Source organism: Perca fluviatilis, chromosome 9 (assembly GCF_010015445.1).
Source record: "Perca fluviatilis chromosome 9, GENO_Pfluv_1.0, whole genome shotgun sequence".
NCBI classification, from domain to species: Eukaryota; Metazoa; Chordata; class Actinopteri; order Perciformes; family Percidae; genus Perca; species Perca fluviatilis.
In genome coordinates, this window is record NC_053120.1 from 14,235,234 (window position 1) to 14,258,351 (window position 23,118).

The following is a 23,118-nucleotide window of genomic DNA, read 5'->3' on the forward strand; positions in this document are numbered from 1 at the left end:
TTCTGCATCATTGAGATGGTTTTCTAAACCGGGTTATATCTGAATGATTATAACCTCTAACACCACATGTTACACTGATCTTATTCAGCTTCTGTTTAAAACGTCTGAGGTTTCATCTGAACAGAAAGCCGTACGTTGTCTGATTGAAGACGTCTCTTTTATACAGAGCCAGGGAGTGAGGGCCCATTGCAGTCAGGTCTCTGTGGTGCTCAAACTGTGATGGGAGATTATCGGGCCTCAGCTATGTGACAGAAGGTCAGCACTCTCTCACTGGCTTGGTGCCGCCCCTTCTTGCCCTGCCGCTCAAACTGATCTGGTCTACCTCTCAGTCAAATCGGAGTAAAAGAAATCCCACATGGCTGTCAGACATGAGGGTGTCCCGCTGGTATTGAGAAATCAACCTTTATATCCTCCTTTTCAATATGTAGGAAGAGGGAGAAATACAAATAAAGCCATGCCCCACGGGTTACACAAAACAGTTTTATTGTAATAAAAAGCAAACTTAAACCTATCAACGAATGCAATTGATTTAAAAAGAATGCTCAGTAGATATTACAGTAAATAATTATCATTTGTACATTTAAAAAATTATACAGTAGTTTTGTCCTAACTTGGAGGTCTTAAATTAAAAAAATAAAACCTGAACAAACAAATACATTAAATAAACGCAGGGCAGAAAATTTGGCATGCAACTAATCCCCTTTTATGCCAGACATACAAAACATACATACAAAATTCTTAGTGCTGTCAAACGATTAAAATATTTAAATCGCGATTAATCGCAATTAATGTCATAGTTAACTCACAATTAATTGCACATTTTTATCTATTCTAAATGTCCCTTGATTTCTTTTTGTCCCATTATTTTTTCTCATGTTAATACTCTTATCAACATGGAAAAGTGTATCAGCTTGCTTTGTGCAATTGTTTTTTTTTTTATTGAAAACAACATTGGCATATACTGTAGTGTTCAATTTCACACTAACATCCATGTGCTTCTGTCTGAAGTCATCCATTGTCGCCTGGCTGGACGTGCTGCGATGACTCAGTTCACAACGACAAAACACACAGATCTCTTTGGTCTTGTCATTGGAACCATTTGGCAACTTTTTAAAAGTAAACTTTCCATTCAGAATCTTATTAGCATCCATTTCGGCATCTCACGCTCACCATCCACTCAAAACGTTAGCCTACTACTCTTTGGCCGGCTCGCAAGCCCCAACAAGTGTGTGCGGCGTGCCTGTTTTGTTTCCGGTCTAGCTAGATCCAGTATGGTGTTACCGTTACTAGTTGTTGCAACAGCATGTTAAAAAAACTACAAAGTTTGCTAGGCTAAAAAGAACGTTAATCTCACAATAAAAAAAGTACGGCGTTAAAATGGGTTTGCCTTAACGCCGTTAATAACGCGTGAAACTGACAGCATTAAAAATGATACAGTTCAAGGTCAGGTGCTTTGACTTTGACAATCTGATATGGTTTTCAGAAAAGTCACAAAACAAAAAAATTATGATTGTGTTTTGTCCACTTCCCAATGGAAAATGGAGGTGAGAACAGTTTTACCTCCTCTTTGGAGCCCTATTACTTCATCATAATTGTACCTAAACATATAATTGAAAAATGAAGACCTTGAATTTCATACTTCATACAAAATCACAGCTTTACAATCTGCAGACATGACTGGTTTACGTCAGGACAGGCTACACTCAAATAGTCAGAATACACACCTGTAGTCTCCACCCTGCTACACAACTGTGTCTTAAGTGAGTCAAACACATTGGATGTTTGCGACAAATTATGGATGATGGATCTTGCCTGCAAGACGGATCACAGCTGAAAACAAGAGAGTGCTCTCTTTGGGCACATGGGGAGCAGTGGGTGGCAGCCTGCAGGCAGAGACAAAGTTTCATCAGACTTTTGAGAGAGAGAGAGAGAGAGAGAGAGAGAGAGAGAGAGAGAGAGAGAGAGAGAGAGAGAGAGAGATTATAATTTGTGGTTCCCCACAAGCAATATAAAATAATCTCCTCAGCAGACAGGAGGTCACTGTTGAAAAGTCACCTGTAGAGAATGCCTTAGAACTATATTAGTACATGATCATTGGTTGTAAAATGTTGTGGCTCAGCCTGCATATTACTACCCTGATCATGAAGAAATCCACACTTCATACTGATGTCCATATTCACCTTTATTCCTTTAAGAAAGCATGATGGAACACCGTGAAAACGTGTTTGCCTGGTAGACCAGCAGTAGAATAAAAACAAATCAGGAGCTAAAAGTTCGCTATTCACGTTCGCCTTTCTCTCCTCCGTTTGCGCCCGTCACCAAAAACATTCGGTCCTGTATCTTGTAGCTTACCAAAATAAAAGTCGTTCGTACTGAATATACCAAAAGACAAAATACAACTCGATTTAACTCATAAAGAACCCGAAATTCAGTTAACAATGTTTTATAATAATGTATAAAACTGAAATTACCCAGCAATCATACGGATTGCTTAAATTAATTTTCGCCGTTGTCATGGCAACAAATATACACTTTCCAGTGTCAGCTACACTGCATGCGCACCTTATAGAATTAACATTTCTTGCTGCTTCCACCTCTGTCGTCTGCTTTGCTCTCAGAGTCTTTTCAGGGCCAATCACGATGCTCCTTGGTCGGCTTGTGCAGATTGACTGATGCCATTACTTCATTCTTTGCTGGGTTCCTGAAGAGAGAAAACATTTGGATGCACAAAAGCACCGTCATCATCTAAATTAAATTGATTGGAATAATCAATAAAGTTGTGAGATGTTTTTTTTTTGTAAAATGGTTCAGGTTAAATAATCTGAAAAAAAAAAAAGAGCAGATTGAGAGTGCTACTGAGATGACCTAGGGTTATTACATAATATTTTCTGCATGCGAGTATCATAACAAGTGTTTTTGTTGGCATGCTGACCAACCTCGGACACATGGGAGGTCTTGATCTTCTTAGTTGGGGGTATAGAGGAGTCTGGACTGGACCTTGTTGCTGCCTCAGTGCCCTTTGGAAATACCATAACCTAAAATGAAGAGACAACAGTCATGTGTTCCCTTTGGATTTTTTAAGCCACTGTATATTGTACTTACACAGTAAATACTGAAATATTGGCCGGGCACTTTATTTACCTCGACAAATTTGAGAATATACAGTACATTACACGATTGCTGCTATTGTTGACTATAGTCAGTCATTTAGCTATAAGTCAAGTCAAGCAGCCAGTCTGTTAGTCAGCCTCACCGCTCCAGCTTTGATCAGCTTTCTCCTGAAGTCTTTGTTGGGGTTGTTGAAGGTGAGCATCTCACAGCGCAGGTGGTCACCCTCTAGGTTAAGCTGGTACTTAAAACACATCTTTTTTGGCAGCTCCTGAAGAAAACAATGAAAGGAGTACTTTCTTAAATGATCTGTGTCCTATTCAACTTCTTGCATGACACAATGTAATTTGTGTTTGTCTTTCTGCATTACTGCCCTGCATACAGTCAGCTCTCAATACTGACATATTAAACAACAAAAGATAAAAGCTCAGTAAAGGAACTATCACCCTAAAAGTCAACTCAACAAACAGACATACTGTTGTTTGGCCTCCTTCAGTCTGTAAATATTTCAGCGCAGTTCGCAAGTACTATATCCACATTAATTGTAAAAGATTTGTTAATATAACACCCACAACATGTCAAAATCAATTTACAAAACTCAAACCATATTGAAGCCTACATAATTTTTATTTTCTGAAACTTCCACTTTCTAACTCCTCCCCCCCCCACAATCTAAATTTCTTTTCCATAAATATAGCAACTACACAGATTACTATCAGTGTCCAGTTGATCTCACCTTGTTCTTGAAGTGGACCTCGATATGCATGAGAATGCCTGTGTTGCCTGTCTCCTCTACTTTATATGGAGGCTCCTTGCATACTGCAGACAAAGACATGGCAGTAATTAGATTACTTGTTACTTTTATCAATACAATGAGTTAATGGGGGTAGATAACCAAGAAAACAAAAATACTCCTTAAAGTCTCTCGCAAAATGAAAAACAATAATGTTACATTTTTAGAGGACAGTCTTAGCAAACTCTATAATATCACAAATTCAACCACAAAATGATGATTATAACCAGCAACATTTGTCACAAGTGTCATGATAATAATTTGGTCCACACCCCTCAGTTTAAGATTTTTATTGAAAGGGGAATTTCGGTATTTTTCAACTTGAACTCCAGTATTGAGCAAAAACACTGTAACCGGCAGCTGCGAACGGGGCTGCAATGTAACCCTAAAGAGCAAATGCGCACCTTAAATGTACATCCACTGGTCATTTTTGCCACTCACATGCTCAGATTGTTATTATAAGTGTCTGAATACATTATGGGAAGTGCAACAAGAGTAAAATGCTGCATAGTACGTATTACAAGTAGAAGTTTGCAGGTTTAAAACCAGATTTCTAAATTGCCCAAGAGGCACAATTGAGGTGATTTTCAGAAAGTACTGTTATTTGTTCCAGGACTGCACTAAAACTAAAAGCAGTTTTCCAAGTTCAGACCGAGCTTGTGGAACATGAAGTAAAAGCCAGTCAGCAGAGCGAGTCTGATATTGTCCCTCTGAGTGACAGAGCAGATCTGTAAGGTAAGATGGCAGTTTTCCAATGAGAGCCTAATGAATGAAGAGATACCAGTGAATGTCATGTCTTTCTTGGACAGAAGACCACCGAATACTTTCATATAAAATACAATGTGTACCATATGCATAAGATGATGGTTATGAATTTCAAGGTGGAGTGATAGACTGAGTCCAGAGATTTAAGAGTTGAAGATGATGCATGTATATAAATCACATCACCATAGTCCAAGACAGACATGAAAACTGCCTCAACAACCCTTTTCCTACAGAACATGGGAAAGACGCTTTTGTTTCTGTAGAAACAGCCACAGTCGGCAAACAAGATTATCAATGAGAAATTTGAAGGAGAGTTTTTCGTCAATCCAGATGCCAAGATATTTATATTCTGCGACTCTCTCAATCAGAGGTCTGTTCATAGTGAAAATATTAAAGTTAGAGTAATCTATAGCTCTGGCTCTGGAAAAAAAGCATACACATTGTTTTATCAGTGTTTAGTACAAGTCTTAGGTCTTTAAAAGCCTCTTGCAGAATATTAAAGGAACGCCGTAAGTTTTGAGTTATTTGTACTGAGATAATATGGGCTGAGAGCCTGAGAAAAAAGGGGGTCCAAATTGTCCTTTCCAGTACATTTCCTGGGATCGATGGTAAGGAGAGCATCTGTAGAGCATCTAGTTTCCCATTCTGAAACAGGTGAGCAGCAGCTACAAAATGTTTATTGAAGGCTAAACTAATCTTTTTATGGTCAGACAATAGACATCAATTGACCTTGATCTGCGTAGGAATTGAGGAGAAGTGGTTATTTCTATTAGAATTTACAGACTTCCAAAAATTTGCAGGGGTTGAATATGAGCTAGAGACCAAGTCCAGAAAGTACTTAGATTTGGCATACCTCACCATAGCTGTGCATCTATTTCTGAGTTGTCTAAAAGCAGTCCAATCGGAATTTCTTCCAGAGCTTCCAGCAAGGGAACAGGCTTTGTTACTTTCCGTGAACAAATCAGATAGGTCAGTGGTAAACCAGGGGTTTGATCTATTTTTACTTTGTGGTCTTTAAAGGGAGCATGTTTGTTTATGACTGAGAGGAAGGTCTTGATGTAATAGTCCAAAGCCAACTCAGTATCTGGAATTTCACATGTGCGAGGAATATCACTATGTTGTAGATAATTTTAAAAGGCTTGTTGATTAAAAATGTTAAAGTGACGCTTAACATTAATTTGGGATGGTGATGTCTTTAGGCGTGTGCTCCTGATACAGGCCACCGGACACTGATCACTGTCAAAAATCAGCAAAGGGGCTGAGTGCTGTATGTGGGGGCCTGATGGGGAGATAAATAGCAGCAACAGTCCAAGCAAGTCACTGTGTGGGCGTGTGGGAGATCAATCTGTCTCACCTCTCTTGGATATGGGGAAGCTGTCATGCAGGCAGAAGACAACCTTCTCTACAAAGTGCTGGATGTCGCCGGTCTCTGGCCCTCGGACAAACACCATCCAGTCGTGGGTGAAGCCTTCTGATGTCACCTTCTTCCTTAGCTGGGCTCTGTGGCCCAACTCCAGCTTCACCTGCACTGTGCACTGAAAAAAGAAAGATAGAAAGAAAAGGGTCAAACACTGGTTATTACTATTACATAACCCTAACCCAAAAATAGGTAAACTATATATATATATATATATATATATATATATATATATATTATATTATTGGCAGCTGCTACAAACAGCTATTCTCCAAATGAGCTACACTACTCCTACAACACAAGGCTGCAGCGTAGAGAATGGAACATAACCAAGGTTGCGGTGTAGACAGAATACAAGAGGTTACTTCAGGACAGATTGCACAATACAGACACACAACTGGGTCATAGAATATATTTGGGTGGACTGACAAGATATTTGGGATAGCTTTTTCTGACATTTTATAGACCAATTAGAGAAAAATATTAAGCCAGAGGGGACATCTTCAAGTCACTTATTTTGTCCAGTCATTGCTCCAAAAACAAAACACATTCAGGGTACTATCACATGTAATAGCATATCCTGAAAATGTAGACGCTGAAACCAGTAAAATTATGATTTTTTTTAGTCCAAATATAATTGCTTAATTTTATCAATTGTTTCAGGTCTGTTCTTGCACAGGAAACATTTACATTTAATACTTGATGCTTTTCTATGTTCACAACTCCACACAAAGTTGGAAGTGCGCCCTCGTTTAGAAGAAGTCTCCCAGCTAATCCTGCCTTATACTTGTACTGACCAAAGTTGGAGAAACAGCTAGCTGATGTGGTATTAGCTAAAGTGGTTAGCACACACCAAATGTTTCGGCCGATGACGTAGACGGTCCAGCCGATTTTGGCCAGTCCCCCGGAGACTGAAGGCAGGATACATTCAGAAACCTGTATCTCACTCAAAACAGCATGGATGTTTTTTTTTTCTCCAAGTTTGTATGCATGTGGAAGCACCAGAGACACAAAATAACACCCCAAATCCCAGAAAAAGTGATTTCTTTCATAATATTAAACCTGTCACTGCCGTGGACTCGATACACTGTCTAAGATTTGGTGCTTTGCTGGCAACTCTTCATTATATCTTTCATAATTTAAACAATGCTTGGCTGGAAGTTTTCATTCTTTTATTTTCTTTTACTGCTGGTAGCGCATTTGCTGCTCATGATCTGACCATAGTCCTGAAGAAACAATGCTGTTATGAATGCACAAAGGATATGTTACATGTGCGATTTCTGTCTGATGTAGGCTATTCTATGTCATGCAGTATGTAAACGCCTTCTCTGCTGTTTGGGTTCATGTTTAGTTAATAGATAGATACTTTATTGATCCCCAAGGGGAAATTCAAGAAGCCACTTTGTGCAATAAAATGGTTAATTTATAACCGTGCTGTGCAGAGCCAATGCTGCTGGTTCTGCCGGTGCAAATATATTTTTGCCTGAATAGGTTAAAATCGACAGGTTTTTGTCTATACTGTTGTAGCTTTGTTGGTTGAGCATGTTGTAGACAGTACTGCTATTGCCGTTGTAATGCAGTGTGTTGAAAGGTAAACAGTTTTTTTTTAGTTTGTGCTTTTTGCTACTTTTGCATCTTTTTAAAAATGGCCCACTCACTTTTGTACTGGCCTGCCCAAAATACTATTTCTGCCTACGCCACTGTATTGGAGTCACGGTAATGGACATTTTAGAAACGATACCCAGGCCTAAACATAACACTAAAATAGTAACAGTATTTATGCAATATTATTTGAAGAAGCAAAGTCTTTCCTTACAAGATCTTAAAATTCTGATTTTATCCTGGGTTCTTTGCTTGGTAATGATTGGTCAATGAATGGGTGGTCATCATAACTGGATTCAAGTTAAATGTCTGCACACAAAGAATTTGTCATCTTTTCCACCCCGCTGTATTTCAGTCTACAATCAAGAATGTGGTAAACCTTAAACATTAACCAATTGTTGGCGAATAATACACTCACCTAAAGGATTATTAGGAATACCTGTAAGATTTCTCATTAATGCAATTATCTAATCAACCAATCACATGGCAGCTGCTTCAATGCATTTAGGGGTGTCATCCAGGTCTAGCCAATCTCCTGAACTCTAAACTGAATGTCAGAATGGGAAAGAAAGGTGATCTAAGCAACTTTGAGAGTGGCATGGCTGTAAGTGCCAGACGGGCTGGTCTGAGTATTTCCCAATCTGCTCAGTTACTGGGATTTTCACGCATAACCATTTCTAGGGTTTACAAAGAATGGTCTGAAAAAGGAAAAACATCCAGTATGCTGAAGTCCTGGGGGGCGAAAATGCCTTGTTAATGCTAGAGGTCAGAGGAGAATGGGCCGACTGATTCCAGCTGATAGAAGATCAACGTTGACTCAAATAACCACTCGTTACAACCGAAGTATGCAGCAACACATTTGTGAAGCCACAACACGAACAACCTTGAGGCGGATGGGCTACACCAGCAGAAGACCCCACCAGGTACCACTCATCGGCACTAAAAATAGGAAAATGAGGCTACAATTTGCACGAGCTCAACAAAATTGGACAGTTGAAGACTGGAAAAATGTTGCCTGGTCTGATGAGTCTCGATTTCTGTTGAGAAATTCAGATGGTAGAGTCAGAATTTGGCGTAAACCGAATGAGAACATGGATCTGTCATGCCTTGTTACCACTGTGGAGGCTGGTGGTGGTGGGGGTGTAATGGTGTGGGGAATGTTTTCTTGGCACACTTTAGGCCCTTAGTACCAATTGGGCATAGCTTAAATGCCACAGCCTACCTGAGCATTGTTTCTGACCATGTCCATCCTTTTATGACCACCATGTACCCATCCTCTGATGGCTACTTCCAGCAGGATAATGCACCATGTCACAAAGCTTGAATCATTTCAAATTGGTTTCTTGAACATGACAATGAGTTCACTGTACTAAAATGGCCCCCACAGTCACCAGATCTCAACCCAATAGAACATCTTTGGGATGTGGTGGAACGGGAGCTTCGTGCCCTGGATGTGCATCCCACAAATCTCCATCAACTGGGGCCAAATATGGGCCAACATTTCTAAAGAATGCTTCCAGCACCTTGTTGAATCAATGCCACGAAGAATTAAGGCAGTTCTGAAGGCGAAAGGGGGTCAAACATGGTATTAATAGGGTGTTCCTAATAATCCTTTAGGTGAGTGTATATTCCAGAAGTTGTATGGTCGTAGCTGTAGCTCAGAGCCTTGCATGTGCAGTGGAGACACCACCCCGCCTCTCCAGCCCAACCTGGTGAGGACTAATCTTTTTCCCCGGAGCCTTGTAGCGACACTCTCCTGACAGCTAGGTAGACTAGCTTAGCTTAGTTGCGACAAAACCTCGACTCATAGTGTAGCTAACGTTAAACATCTTTGTATGCCTGGTGGTGGCTACAGCTAAGCAGTGGTGCTGAATGGTGCGGTAGACTTAAAGCTAGCTAGCGGTAAATAACGATGTATGAGTGCCCACCTAGCATAGCTCCAGAGCCAAACAACTACGAGTTAATTAGAAGCAAGAGCATTTTTTCTTCTGGCTAGAAGAACAAATGATTAATTCCTGCACTGCCAGCGCACAGCCTAAAAAATTCACAAGGAGACACGAAAGCCACTGTACCCGGTTCTCCATGTATCTCTGGCGTCAGTGATTGTTGTATTTGTTTACAGCGGAAGACAGAGACAACGCCCGGCCCTCCGCCACGTAACTTCTAGGCCCGCCCTACGAAGCAGCTCGATTGGTTGGGGTTAGGCATTGACCTGGAGTGGTGATGCCGATTGGTCAGGGGATAGGACCAGAACAAATCGGGTTACGTTATCTTGCGTAAGCATGGACTCCTGGCCAATAGTAGTGTGTGAATGCTATTGAAGGGCGGGTCTTGCCTAGAAGTCGCGTGGGATCCATAACTGCTGGCAAGCAACCAAAACGGAAGGCTCTCTCAGCCTATCAGGGAGCGGGAAATTTAAGCACTCTTGAGAGCATCCAATCAGAACACTCAATTTTTTTTTGAAATATGTTAGGTCCATATGTGTTTGTGTTATGTTGTGAATGTGAAAATGAACTGCTACCTCCTTTGTCAGCTCTAGCCAAAGGGGTAAGCTTCGCTTCAGAACTCGAACCTCCTATGGCGCCATTTTGATGCTACAAAGCGATCACCTCCCGTTAGCATTCCATTGACTCCCATTCATTTTGATGTCACTTTGACAGCGAATAACTTTACATCTGAAGCGTTTAAAGACTCTATTTGTCCATTGTTTATTTCTAAAAAAACACGACAATGTATAAAAGGCTCCATTACCTTGTGTCTCACGTTATGGCTCCGATGTTTTTGTAAAAATAGGCTAACAATTGTGTCATAACCAAGCGACTTACTGTCGCATAGTAGAGGAATTACCGTATAGTACAGGAGAAGCTCGCAGGCAGTTTCGACTTACATGAGCTGTTTAGGTTTAATTACTAATGTTAACTAGCATTTTAGTTATCAATAATTAGCCTGCGCCCATGTTATCTCCTTACATATACCTACACTCTCCGTCTCTGTAAGATTCGGAATGATTGAGATTTCTCTTGGCACAGCTACCAGAAGACTTCCAACTTTCAGACAGGTTGCTCACGTCACATTTACGTCGTCTCTCTCAGTTTGAGGCTGCGCAGTAACGCTCAGCGCTCACCGGAAAAGTGCTTCTAATATCCTTCACTGGTCTCCGTCCAGAGCAACGGGATCTGTTGGTCCAGTTTATATATTGTCTATGGCTCTAACCACTGAAAAGAAATAAGCAGAGAAATCAGGCCAATTACAAAAGCTGGTGTGGTATCTTTAATAACGATGCTGTGGTGATGTATGAAGAGGAATTCGTCGTAGAAAGCAAGAATAGAACAAAACCCTTATAAGTCTTTAACAGAGACATAAGTTAAAGTCGTAAATCCTCAGAAAGCAAATTTCATATAGACTCAGCAAAATTTCATGACAAGAATAGAGCAAGGTTGTAACTCCAGATACTTCACTGGTCAGTCTGATATCATATTGCCTGAGCTCATTACTATTCATTAGCTCGCCCAGTTGGGCTGGGTAAAGGATTCTGACAGCCAGGCTCTAATTGGCTAGCTGTTAGCCAATCAGATTCAAACAGCTTAGCTTGTTGAATATTAATGAGAACTGGCAGAAATCGAGCTGAGGCTTCCTGCAGGCTTTCTATACCACGCTAGAATGGCTTGAAACAATGTAACCAAGGCATTCTTTCCACAAAAAATGTTACAGAGTCCATGGTAGAACTTCAGACATTACCACAAAGTAATGAAATATGTGTGGCAGGGCACCTTTAACTACATGTCAGAGGAAAATATAATGCTTTTAACTAATACATTTTGTAAATTATTTTATTGTTACAAATTAACTACCCAACACTATTTTAAGCAGTTAAAATTATGAATACGTCTTTCATCATGGGTGAAAACTAAACATTTGAAAATCCTAATGTGGATTTTTGTAACAAAAATTAAAAGAAGAATCTAAACTGATTCAAAAGAAGTGTTAGTTATTGTGCCATGCATTTTCTGCATCATCGAGATGAAGTGCTCAGACTTTGATGGGAGATTATCAGGCCTAGCTATGTGACAGCAGGTCAGCATTTATGCCTGCCACTCAAACTGATCTAGTCTACCTCTCAGTCAAATCGGAGTAAAAGAAATCCCACCTGGCTGTCAGACACGAGGGTCTCCCGCTGGTATTGAGAAATCAACCTTTAAATCCTCCTTTTTCAATACGTAGGGAGAGGGAGAACTTCAAAATGAAGCCATGCCCCACGGGTTTCACACACAGTTGTATTGTAATTAATAATACATGTTTTTTAAAGGTTATCAACAAGTCCAATTCATAAAAAGAAGAATGTATATCCAAGCAATCATCAACAAAAAATATAGTCGTCTTAACTTCCTCCTCTGTCTTGCATTGCCAGACCTCTCCTCAGCCCTGAAACATATGACTAAATCTAGAGCAGTGGTTCCCAACCTTTGAAGAATTTTAGAGACCTGAAGAGAAAGAGCCCAGGGCTTCATTAAAAAAAGAAAATGAGAGAACACTTAAAAGAGTGCAGTTAGGCTAGCAGCTCTGTGAAGCTGCAATGCACAGCTGTGCCCTGAGCTATAAATGTTTATGTCAACATGCTCACAATGACAATATTAACAGATGTTAAGCAGGTATAACCATTTTAATTATCTTAGCATAGCATGTTAGCATGCTAACATTTGCTACTAAGCATGAGTTTAGGCTTATGGGAACGTCATTAGTTTGTCAGATATATTGGACAATTTCTGACCTGATGATGGCGTCAGAGGATCACCAAGAGAATTTAAATGCATCCCGAGAGGAACACGAATGTCTGTATCAGATTTTTAATGCAATTGTTGCAATTTCACTCAATACCACAAATGTCGACCTTCTTGTGGTGGTAGATGAAAAGTCAGGGATTCACCAAAGTCATTTAGATTTATTTGTCTGTGGGCCGTGAATGATGGTACAACATTTTGTGCCGGTCCATGTAGATGTTGGTGTTTTTTTCACAGGCATGAGGGCAATAGATTTAAAAAGTCAGAGGATTCATCCTCTGGCAACCATGAATGTACAAAATTTAATGGCAATTCATCCAATAGTTGTTGAGATATTTCAGTCTGGCCCAAAGTGCTAGATCAACATCGTCTTTAATCAGAAGACGTACGGCTTTCTGTTCAGACGAAGCATCTGACATTTTAAACAGAAGCTGAATAAGATCAGTGTAACAACAATGCCATCCCTAGAGGCATGCCGCTAGCATCGCTGAAATTATCTGGTAACTCCTCAGATTTATGGATTCCCGACCCCCCAAGTTGAGAAGCATTGATCTAGACACGCAGACCAGCAGTTTTCTGTAAAACTATTACTTCGACATATCCAGATAGGGTACTAAAAAGTTAAAGACAATTCTTTCTTGCCATTTGAAATTCTGTTTTATTTGTTACCTTTCTCTATTATATCATCCGACTGTCACAATTTAATATTCAAAGATTACTTTTGTAAAACGTACTTTTTTCTTTTGAGTTTCTCATCACCCACAAGAGGTCACTATTGAACATTAAAGCCCAAATGAAGCCATGTGCATTTCTTTTGGTAAAATATCTATTGTTGTAGCTATTGTATCCTTCAGGAAGGATCATGTGAATGGAGGCACAATGTACCTGAATATTCTCAAAACATCACCAAAATCAAGAGCTTTTTGAACAAAATGACCTTTAACAGTTCAGTGATGAATCAGTCATACAAAAGAAATATATTATAATATAATATTTCATAGGTCCTGCATGAGACTAAACTAGTTTTCTTGAGAAATAGACCAGAGAATTATCTTATACTGATGTGTTACTGACATGTTAGAAATGTTTAATTCACTTTTATTTAACTGGTATTTGTACAAAATTAGACAAAACTTAGGGTATGTCTGTGAAACCACCACATGTTGAGGTATTTTAAAATTCTATGTAAACATTTCACCATGTACAGAATACAATGTGTATTCATATCTTGAAAATAATGATTAGGAATTGATTTTTATATACAAAAAACACACATGATCAAAGACAAACTTTTCAAAAATACACAATTTCTCAAAATGTCTTTGTCATTCTCTAGTTTTGACTGAGCCTTAGCAGGCTCTGATCTAAGCTGCCAGTATACGCCATCAAAACTTTGGGGTTTGGGGGGGCTGTGTCTGACTGACAAATTTTGTAACTTTCAAAAGTTCACCATCCAACATTTACTCCCACTTAACACCATGATTGGCCAGCTATGCTGAGCCAGGAGCCTGTGTCTGAACTGACACTAATATTTCTGTCCCTCTGTGTGCAACACTTGTCTGAAAATGTGCGCTGTTATCCCCATATTTAAATTTCACATCTCTCTATGACGGCCGGCTCTTCAGTGCGAATGTTTGGAACAACTATAAATACTTTTTTTTTCTTGATTCTTGATGTTATACCTATACTAGTCTCGCTTTACCAGACCCTCTTCCAAAGTGCCCTGAAGGAGGGTCTGGCTACTCCACATAGCATTCAGGGATGGGAGGAAAACATGTTCTGGTTAAATGGCATTTCTTTAAACCAATCAGAATCGTCATGGGTGGTGCTAAACGCCGCACGGAGCCGCTGAAAAATAGTCGTACGAGAGAAAACTCTGATTGGACAGATAGTCCAGCTAGCTGTCTCAATTTAGCCTGCAGAGATCTGAGGAGCAGTCAGCAATAGTCCTCATAAATCCACTGAATGTAAAATTCCAACACAAAGAAAGCGGAAGGAAATGGAAAATACATGCATCCGGCAGAATTTCCTGCAGCACCGGAGCAATCCCAGAAGTGGAACATGAAGGATATAGACTATACCTATACGAACTAGCTTTGTTATAAGCCACATACAGTAACCCAACCCGGGGCATCCTGACCACGGCCTGTGCCCAGTAGGCCCATTCAGTAATTCATCCATTGTTTATCCTTGATTAAAAAATCCTTTTATAGGATCAGAAAACAATTATTTTTTAAAGATTATTTTGTTGGCTTTTATTGATAGGACAGATTAAGACAGGAAAGTGGGAGAGAGAGGGTGAATGACATTAAGCAAAGGGCCGCAGGTCAGAACCGAACCTGCGGTTGCTGCAACAAGGACTGATGGGGTGCCCTGTCAACCAGGTGAGCAAACCAGGCGGCCCATCAGAAAACAGTCTTAACTTAATTAAGTTGTTGTCTAGGGTTAGTCTGTGTAATAAAAGAACAAAATCAACTTGGGAGTGATAAAAGGTCAGATTTCTGTGATTTGATTTTTTGTGGTGAGGCAACTCTTTCAGATTACAGATTGTGTCCTTAGTAGTGCAGAATAAAGATCACTACACTTGATTAAATAATTTTGATGGCTTCCCATTTATGAACACCTGTACTAATGGAGTTTACTAAAACAAATGTTCGACCAATGTTACAAATGATTTTAACTTTGTTAGCAACGTTTCTGTGTTTTGGTAGTGCCCTTGAGGACAATGTGAGGTAATCCAACAGCCCATTTATCACAGGGCCAGTACTGTAGTCCAGGCAGAGAGTAGGGTATCTCATAGTTGGCATCCAGGTAAGCTATCAGGGTGCTGCCGTAGGCCACAGCTGTCACAATCAGAATATGCCTGGAGTAAAAAGATAATGGAGATAGATAAAAAAAAAAAATTATAGAGTGTGGTCAAGACCTACTCTATCTGTAAAGTGTCCTGAGATAACTCTTGTTATGATTTGACACTATAAATAAAATTGAATTGAATTGAATTGAATAAATACACATGTGCATGCCATTGAAAGAAACAACTACTAATTTGTTCTGCATTGAACATCATTTTCTGAATAGATTATCCTCATAGTGAACACTTTTGTTTCCCCAGTGAATGAATAGCTGAGTTCTTACAGAATTTGTAGGGAGGTGTTTGAATGATGGGCGTAGGAAACAGGGTTGGAAAGGAAACAAATAACCCAGGACTTACCAGATACCGTGCAGGTAGCAGAAGTTTAGCCTCTGCCAGAAGCTGCAGCCAAAACGGTCACTAATCCAGCACGAGATGGCAAGCACCCACAGAGCCACAGATAGCTTGGCCAGTCGCAGAGCCTTTCGGTCAGTGCAGCTGAGAAAGAGAGAAAACTGGTTATCATAAAAGATCAAAACTGCACCAAAAACAGTTATAGATGACTGAAACATCAGAATTACCATCTCATCTCGACAGCCAGAACGTAAAGCATATGGAGGCCAAAGCAGTTTAAAACGTAGGCATTGGCTGTAGGTTTTACAAATGATGACACTGTTGTGATGACAGTAACCAGCAGGACGAGGCTCGAAAATGTGGACCTATGGATGAACAGAAGAATATAAGCTGTGAGGCAAAGGTTTGAAAGTTTGAAGCCATTTTGCGTCTCTTCCAGTGATATTCTGCAGGTTCTGCTGTTGATAAAAACTGCACCTGAATTTCAGTATTTAGTTAACGCTTGAGATGAAGACAGACTGTCTGACTTCTGCCCAAAGCTTCCTGTCACAGCACACCAATGGCACTCCTCTGCACAGATATTATTCAAAATACTACAGCACATTACACAAAACCTGAGATGCGGGTTTTCTTAAACCTGCAATATGTTATTTTTCTGGCTACTTGGGGGAAGCAAGTTGTGAACACAACATTGACATATTAATCACTTTCTAAGTTGACATGGCTTTACCTTGTTAGCAAACAGTTCCTACACATCCAGCAGTTATGGAGCAACATTAGCATTCATTTTAAGTAGTGTTTCTGGCCACCTGACAAGTCCAAAGATTGCTTTGTTTTTAGCTCTGATTTTGGTCTCCCCCCACTCCTGAGGGAAATATCTGGCTCATTAGCTGCTAAATGCGCAACTATTAGCCGCTTTCCAACCGGAGGGATTTTTGCAGTTCCTAGAACATAACGTTCCTAGAACACTTTTTTTCTCTTGTTCCGACTGGACCAATTTGGGGATTATTAAGTTCCTCTGGCCGCAGTTCCTGTAACTCTTTCAGCTCCTACTTCAGGGCAGGGTATTTCCATTTTCCCTTTTCCGCATCTTTTTAGTATTGTATTAACTTCACTGTTTAGCATGCCTTCTACTTTTGTAAACAGGTCTTAAATGTATCTTTGCACTCTAAAATTTGCTGTGTTGTGTTTTACTTTGATATAAATAAATAAATATTTAATAGAAAAGTAACTACAGTTATACATGCACACATGGAGGTAGGCCTACCTGCTTGATTAAAAAGAGCAGCAGCAGGTTAAATGGCTGTGATATCATAACTAAATATTGTGGTAGTTAGATGGCTGTGTTATAATAACAAAAAGGTCTTTTGTGTCCACACAGCCATCTAATCAAACCTGTTGACATTCTTATGAAACGTTTGTGTTATCATCACAAAAGGTTTACACTGGCATTCTTACCCCTCCTACCAGTTCCTATGGCCACTTGGCCAGTGTGAATGCAAACGGCAAAACCGGTTTTCGGGGAGAGTAGTTAGTAGAAATGTTTAGAAGTGGACTATTCCTGTAACTACTTGGTTGGAAAGAGGCTATGTTTAGCAGCTAGTTGCTACTGTGTCTGGTTGCTATTTGGTGCTGAGCACTAGTGCACAGTGCATTTTTTTTAAAGCTTTTTCCACTGATAACAGCTGCCTGCTACGACCGAAAACAACACTATGAGAGTGCTGAGAGTGAACCAAAACAGTAAAGTTGCATAGAAAATTGCAAAAGGTGCCCCCTGATCTCTTGGGCCCCTGTGTCTGTCTGGTAGGTGACATCCGTTCAGTAATCCATCATTCAGGAGGACCAACCCATGACTTTGAAAAACTGGAAACTCAACGTGAGGTTCTAGAGTCAAGGCTTTGGGATTATTTTCAGGTGCTCATCAAATTTGTATTCATTCTTCCCCACCTTGTGGTGAAATATTTATACAGTTTGGGTGGAGCTTCATTCTTTCACAATAGTCAGAGTCCCTTTCTGTCACATTCAGGTGAAGACAGTTCCACCACATTGTGTTTTAATGACTCCAGTTGTGGCTGTCAAACAGGCTCCACAACCAGCACAGGTTGGGTTTCAGAGTGGCATGCCTTAGAAACACTCTGTCATTGTTTGTCTTTTTCGGTTTTATTAAAGGATTATCGAGCTGTGTTTGAGTCCTTAGTAACACATAGAGATGAATAAAGACAGAAACAAACACCTTGGACTAATTGATCTGTTGTTGGGTTAATGCTGAGGTTGCTTTACCTTTCTTTTATAAAAGAAGGGAAAAGTCTGCGGGGGAACCAGACAGCATATCCCAACGCCAGCACCCACAGGATGGACAGCTCATCCAACATCTGGCCAACGAAACTAAGTGTCATGTGGAAGTATGCTGAGAAGAGCCCTATAAAAAGAGAGTCTTTATTAATGTAAAACAATTCATGTTTTCATTATAGAAGACAAATCACAGAGGGACCAAATAAAAAGGACATAGGGGGAGAGCAAGACATACTGTATAAGGAATGTAAAGTCTGAAGTTTTAGACCTATCCTCTGATTCTGTAAACCAGTGGTTCATAATCTGGTGACCACAAGTGATTACAAGATACATCTGATGATTAACGAGAGGAAAGAAGCAAATACATTATTTTGGCTACACAAATCTATGCTTATTCTCACAAACCCTCTAAATATTACTTTTTTCCTCATAAATTACGGGATAACTTTTCATTTATTCACATAAAGCAGGGTAAATCCTCTTTGACGAAACTGGTTATAACTGAGTAATCAATTATAAAAAATGGCTGCTTGTGAAGCATTATAAAAGTCAGCTTAGTTTGTCTCATAACATATTTTAGTCAAAAGTAAATGCAAATTGACTGTTTTTATATAGCGCTTTTCTAGTCTTAACAACTACTCAAAGCGCTTTAACATAGGACAGGAACCATTCACCATTCACACACATTCATACACTGTGGCCAAGGTTGCCGTACAAGGTGCCAACTGCTCATCAGGTAAACATTCACACACATTTACACTCCGATGGCGCAGCATCGGGGGCAACTTGGGGTTCAGTGTCTTGCCCAAGGACACTTCAGCATGGAAGTGCAGGGCCAGGGATTTAACCACCAACCTTCCGATTGGCAGGCGACCTCTCTACCACTTAGCCACAGCCAACCCATAGTAATGTCTTGGGGATTTATGTAGGTTTATCTCTAGTTTATAGCACAATGCTGGTGTTCCTCAGGGGTCGATTTTGGGACCACTTGCGCTCTGCAGATATAATGTTCAATCTGTGTGTGCAGGATGTATGCTGACAACACAGGGATTCAGGCTCATGTTAAGTCATAACTGAACCAACAACTCACAAGAACAATGATTCAAAATGCATGACTCATGCTAATGTAAATAAAACAGACTTTTCTTGAGATTTAAATAAGATACTGTATATTAAATGGTGAGATACACATGGAATTTATAAATAAAGAAGTAAAAAGGGTGACTGACCTACAAATATCATCATGGTCCAGACCATGTGAATCGCCAGGTTCCTCTCTTTGGCGTAAGGGTGCAAAAGGTAAAGCATGATGGGAGATATAATGAAGAAAAAAAAGCTGCTCATCTGTAGGGAAAACATCAATCAACCAACAAAACTGTGAGATTATGGAAATTAGACATGTATTTCTTATTCAAAAAGCTAAAAACAATTGAGTTTAACTAGCTTGATTAAGATAAATGAAGATAAAGATGTATTGACATAAAGGCTGCAGTACTTACAGTGTTGAAGTACTCCACTACATGTTCAGAGTATTTGTAGTTGTCTTCACACCAGTCAATTTCTGAACTCTCATAGGAGAAAACTCCTGCCATCTTTTCACTGGAGTAGACACCTGTCAGACAGAGCCACTGATTTATTAAAGCACACCTGTCCTGCAGCCTTACAGACTTGTGTGTCAGTTGTTCTCTCAGCAGATAAACTGGCCGTCGATCCAGGAGGCTTGTCAAAGTGTTTGTATAGGTGGTTTATGGAAATCAGTTTCAAAAGCTGTATTTATATTTGTATTCAAATGTGGCTTTGCACCCTTTCTCAGAACGTTCATGATAGACATTTAAATAATCGTTTAAATATACGAAGCTACTGTGAGAAAGGGAAAAATAACAATAAACCACAACACTTTCTGACCATGTGTTTAAATAGTGTATTTTTGCTGAGAGCAAAACAAAAAAAATAAGTAAACTAACAAGGGACAAACTGATCCTTTGCTTAAAGGGTTATTCCAGTGATTTAGTATTGCACTTTCATAAAGTTATTGGGCTTGTCAGAGACAGATTAAAGTACCAAAAGTATAAGTACTTATTATGCAGAATGGCCCATTTCAGAATAATGTGATATATTATTGTATGTACTGATGACATGGAAGACTTTGCACAACTGTTTTCACAGGCTGAATAAGTCAACTGATCTTAATGTATAACATGGATGGTCTGCCCCTTTATTGCTTTTACAGCCCTGATGATACCAATTAGACATGTAGTCACTAGTATACAGCACATGATTACACATATTGCATAAAGTGTTTCCTTCATGAAATAGTACAATTTGATATTTTATTATATGATGTGATAAAAAATACTGTAGTTAATTGAGATTCAGATATTCATGACAACTAAACTAAAAATACGTTTGACTATACATACTGTAGAGCTTCTAATATTCTGTCCCCCTCATGTGTGTAAATAGGGAGGACATCAGTATGTCTTATGACTATGACTGATTCATTATACTTGTGGAACAGATGGGTATTTATGGGATGCATTGTTATCAAGTACTATGCAACTATGTTTCTGTTTTTTACTATGTCTAAAATAATTGATAGATACATACAAATTGTGTATATTTTATTACTGTAATTATTTCCTGTAACATGCTGCCTGAAGAATATCACTTTTCAAGCCCCTGGAGTGTTTTAGGCAATTGTCTTTCACACTCCCTTGCAAATTACATATTGTATTTTCAAAGATATACGCTATATACTGTATATAGTCTATGAAGAAAGAAAGAAAGAAAGAAACAAACAACAAACACCTATCAAAATAATACAGTCCAGTTCAACACCACATTTAACTATTACCTTAATATTAAACAATTATTTACCCCTTTCCGACAATGTCACTAAAAACTGTTGTCATAAACTTTGTAAAGTAAAGGTAGATGTTATTGCAGAGCTGTTGTATTGAATTAGGCTGTGCAGGTGTACCTAATAAAGTGGCACTGAGTGTAAACAGTATAGAGCATACAGTGGATATGACTTGATTGAATATTGGATTGTGGTTATGTACGGTGGCCGGGAAGTGCAATGCAACATTACAAAGAATGAAACACTTTTACAAAGCTCGAGACAAATTTACATTTTGGAAAACAAATTTACATTTTGGAAAACAAATTTACATTTTGGAAAACAAAATAACATTTTAGAAAACAAATTTACATTTTGGAAAACAAAATAACATTTTAGAAAACAAATTTACATTTTAGAAAACAAATTTACATTTTGGAAAACAAATTTACATTTTGGAAAACAAAATAACATTTTAGAAAACAAATTTACATTTTGGAAAACAAAATAACATTTTAGAAAACAAATTTACATTTTGGAAAACAAAATAACATTTTCGAAAACAAATTTACATTTTAGAAAACAAATTTACATTTTGGAAAACAAAATAACATTTTAGAAAACAAATTTACATTTTCGAAAACAAATTAACAAGATGCAAAACACTTTTACCAGTCCCGAAACAAATTTACAAATGACAGATTCTTCACGGAAAGGGAATGTACCACATACCGGAAGTGATGAGGTGTTGTTGGTGAGCGCAGTCAATTTGTGTTGTTGTGAGTGAGTATATGGCGTGAATGAAGTTTATGGTGACTTTACCTGTGGTCGGTGTTTGGAGTTTTTATATGACGCGGACCTGACGGAAACATTGGAAAAACAGGGAACGTATCGACAGCCGCGGCCGGATCGAAGCTACAGCAGGGGGGCAGCTGAGTCCGTCTGCAGCTGCAGGACCTGGAGCTCACTGCCCATTCCTGGGAGCCAAAACCGACACCACGCAGCTGGAGACCCAGGCCGTATTGCTGGGCCCGCTGGAGGGAAGGGAAGCCCGGGAGAATCAGATCCAGGACTGAACGGAGCGGACTGTCACAGCCTGCTGAAGTTTAAATCACAGGTTTCCTAAAGGGAGTCTGGCGGGACTCGGACTGTGGACGACGAAACACGACTTAAAGTCTCGTTAAATAAATAAATACATGCAGAAATAAATGAATCATTAGTGGGGGAGTGAGCCTGGACATTTCAGTCTGTTTAAACTTCACTTTGAAGCAGAACCTCTTAGTTCAGAAGGGTGAAGTTTCCGTTTGTACTCATATCTGTGAACTGATTATAATAAATATTCTTTGTATTAACACATTAATTAGTCTCTTTGTCTTTTTGTTTAAAAAAACTAGAACATCGCATGAGATTTTGACGATTTATAGTGATTTTATTTCCGTTAGACCTTTGCCTACATTGACGCTGATGCATTAAGGACGGCCCATAGACAGTATATAAGGCAGTGCATCCCCTGTTCCAAGATGGCGGCTCTATTGACGCATTCGATCCATAACTGCCGTAGTCAAGGCGACATGTATACAAAACCTCATCACTTCCGGTATGTGGTACATTCCCTTTCCGTGAAGAATCTGTCATTTGTAAATTTGTTTCGGGACTGGTAAAAGTGTTTTGCATCTTGTTAATTTGTTTTCGAAAATGTAAATTTGTTTTCTAAAATGTTATTTTGTTTTCCAAAATGTAAATTTGTTTTCTAAAATGTAAATTTGTTTTCGAAAATGTTATTTTGTTTTCCAAAATGTAAATTTGTTTTCTAAAATGTTATTTTGTTTTCCAAAATGTAAATTTGTTTTCCAAAATGTAAAAGTGTTTCATTCTTTGTAATGTTGCATTGCACTTCCCGGCCACCGTAGTTATGTCATAGTAAATCAATTATGCATTATAATAACATTATTATGTTAATTCATGATACAAGGACACAATAAACTCACTATTGATCACCACATGCATTCTCAGTCACTACAGGAACAACAACAGCAATATTCTAGTGATTTCTGTGTGACAGTTTCACACCTTTTCTTGTCAAAAAAAGCTATGATAGTCTAATTCTTAATAATAATAATAATAATAATAATAATAATAATAATAATAATAATAATAATAACAATAATAATAAACGTGTTAATTTATGGTCTAATTTATCAGAAATGATTGGATCTTACCTCCAGTGCTGCAGTTGTCCAGTCTGTCAGTGTTGCTCTGCTCCAGATGGTAGCCTACAACAGGTGCATCGAAACGCTCCCAATCCTCTTGGACGAGATT

General features: G+C 39.0%; 2 protein-coding genes across 5 annotated transcripts; both read right to left on the reverse strand.

Annotated features, from left to right (window-relative positions):
• Nucleotides 1-1,305: 1,305 nt before the first annotated feature.
• Nucleotides 1,306-9,878, reverse strand: LOC120565956 (protein ENL-like). Of its 4 annotated transcripts, XR_005640309.1 has the most exons (7): nt 6,937-8,300; nt 6,021-6,201; nt 3,845-3,927; nt 3,254-3,379; nt 2,937-3,035; nt 2,563-2,701; nt 1,306-1,883 (listed from the first exon to the last, which is right to left on the reverse strand). XR_005640309.1 is itself a non-coding variant. In XM_039812109.1 (6 exons), the coding sequence occupies exons 1-6, from the start codon at nt 9,767-9,769 to the stop codon at nt 2,684-2,686; spliced, it is 519 nt and encodes a 172-aa protein (XP_039668043.1). In that variant the 5' UTR covers nt 9,770-9,878; the 3' UTR covers nt 2,162-2,683. The 4 variants fall into 4 exon arrangements, 3 of the variants coding, with proteins under 3 accessions (XP_039668043.1, XP_039668042.1, XP_039668041.1); XM_039812109.1 differs by lacking the exons at nt 1,306-1,883; nt 6,937-8,300 and adding an exon at nt 9,758-9,878 and having other exon boundaries at nt 2,162-2,701; XM_039812108.1 differs by lacking the exons at nt 1,306-1,883; nt 6,937-8,300 and adding an exon at nt 8,908-8,950 and having other exon boundaries at nt 2,162-2,701.
• Nucleotides 9,879-14,486: 4,608 nt separating this feature from the next.
• acer1 (alkaline ceramidase 1) lies at nt 14,487-23,113 on the reverse strand. Its single transcript, XM_039812111.1, has 7 exons — nt 23,019-23,113; nt 19,460-19,572; nt 19,190-19,304; nt 17,949-18,087; nt 15,896-16,033; nt 15,675-15,812; nt 14,487-15,326 (listed from the first exon to the last, which is right to left on the reverse strand). Exons 2-7 carry the CDS (start codon nt 19,550-19,552, stop codon nt 15,149-15,151), a joined length of 801 nt encoding a protein of 266 aa, XP_039668045.1. The 5' UTR covers nt 19,553-19,572; nt 23,019-23,113; the 3' UTR covers nt 14,487-15,148.
• Between the last annotated feature and the right edge of the window lie 5 nt (nt 23,114-23,118).

What these genes read in the sequence shown, in the direction of transcription:
- LOC120565956 (XM_039812107.1), bottom strand. Translation starts at nt 7,011, where the DNA reads ATGTATCCTGCCTTCAGTCTCCGGGGGACTGGCCAAAATCGGCTGGAC. An exon ending in CTTCCCCATATCCAAGAGAG is followed by an intron (nt 3,928 to 6,020) that starts GTGAGACAGATT and finishes CTTTGTCTGCAG; the next exon opens with TATGCAAGGAGCCTCCATAT. An exon ending in AGGTCCACTTCAAGAACAAG is followed by an intron (nt 3,380 to 3,844) that starts GTGAGATCAACT and finishes TGTTTTCTTCAG; the next exon opens with GAGCTGCCAAAAAAGATGTG.
- acer1 (XM_039812111.1), bottom strand. Translation starts at nt 19,552, where the DNA reads ATGGCAGGAGTTTTCTCCTATGAGAGTTCAGAAATTGACTGGTGTGAA. An exon ending in TAGTGGAGTACTTCAACACT is followed by an intron (nt 19,305 to 19,459) that starts GTAAGTACTGCA and finishes TTTTCCCTACAG; the next exon opens with ATGAGCAGCTTTTTTTTCTT. An exon ending in CTGGCTGTCGAGATGAGATG is followed by an intron (nt 15,813 to 15,895) that starts GTAATTCTGATG and finishes TCTCTTTCTCAG; the next exon opens with CTGCACTGACCGAAAGGCTC.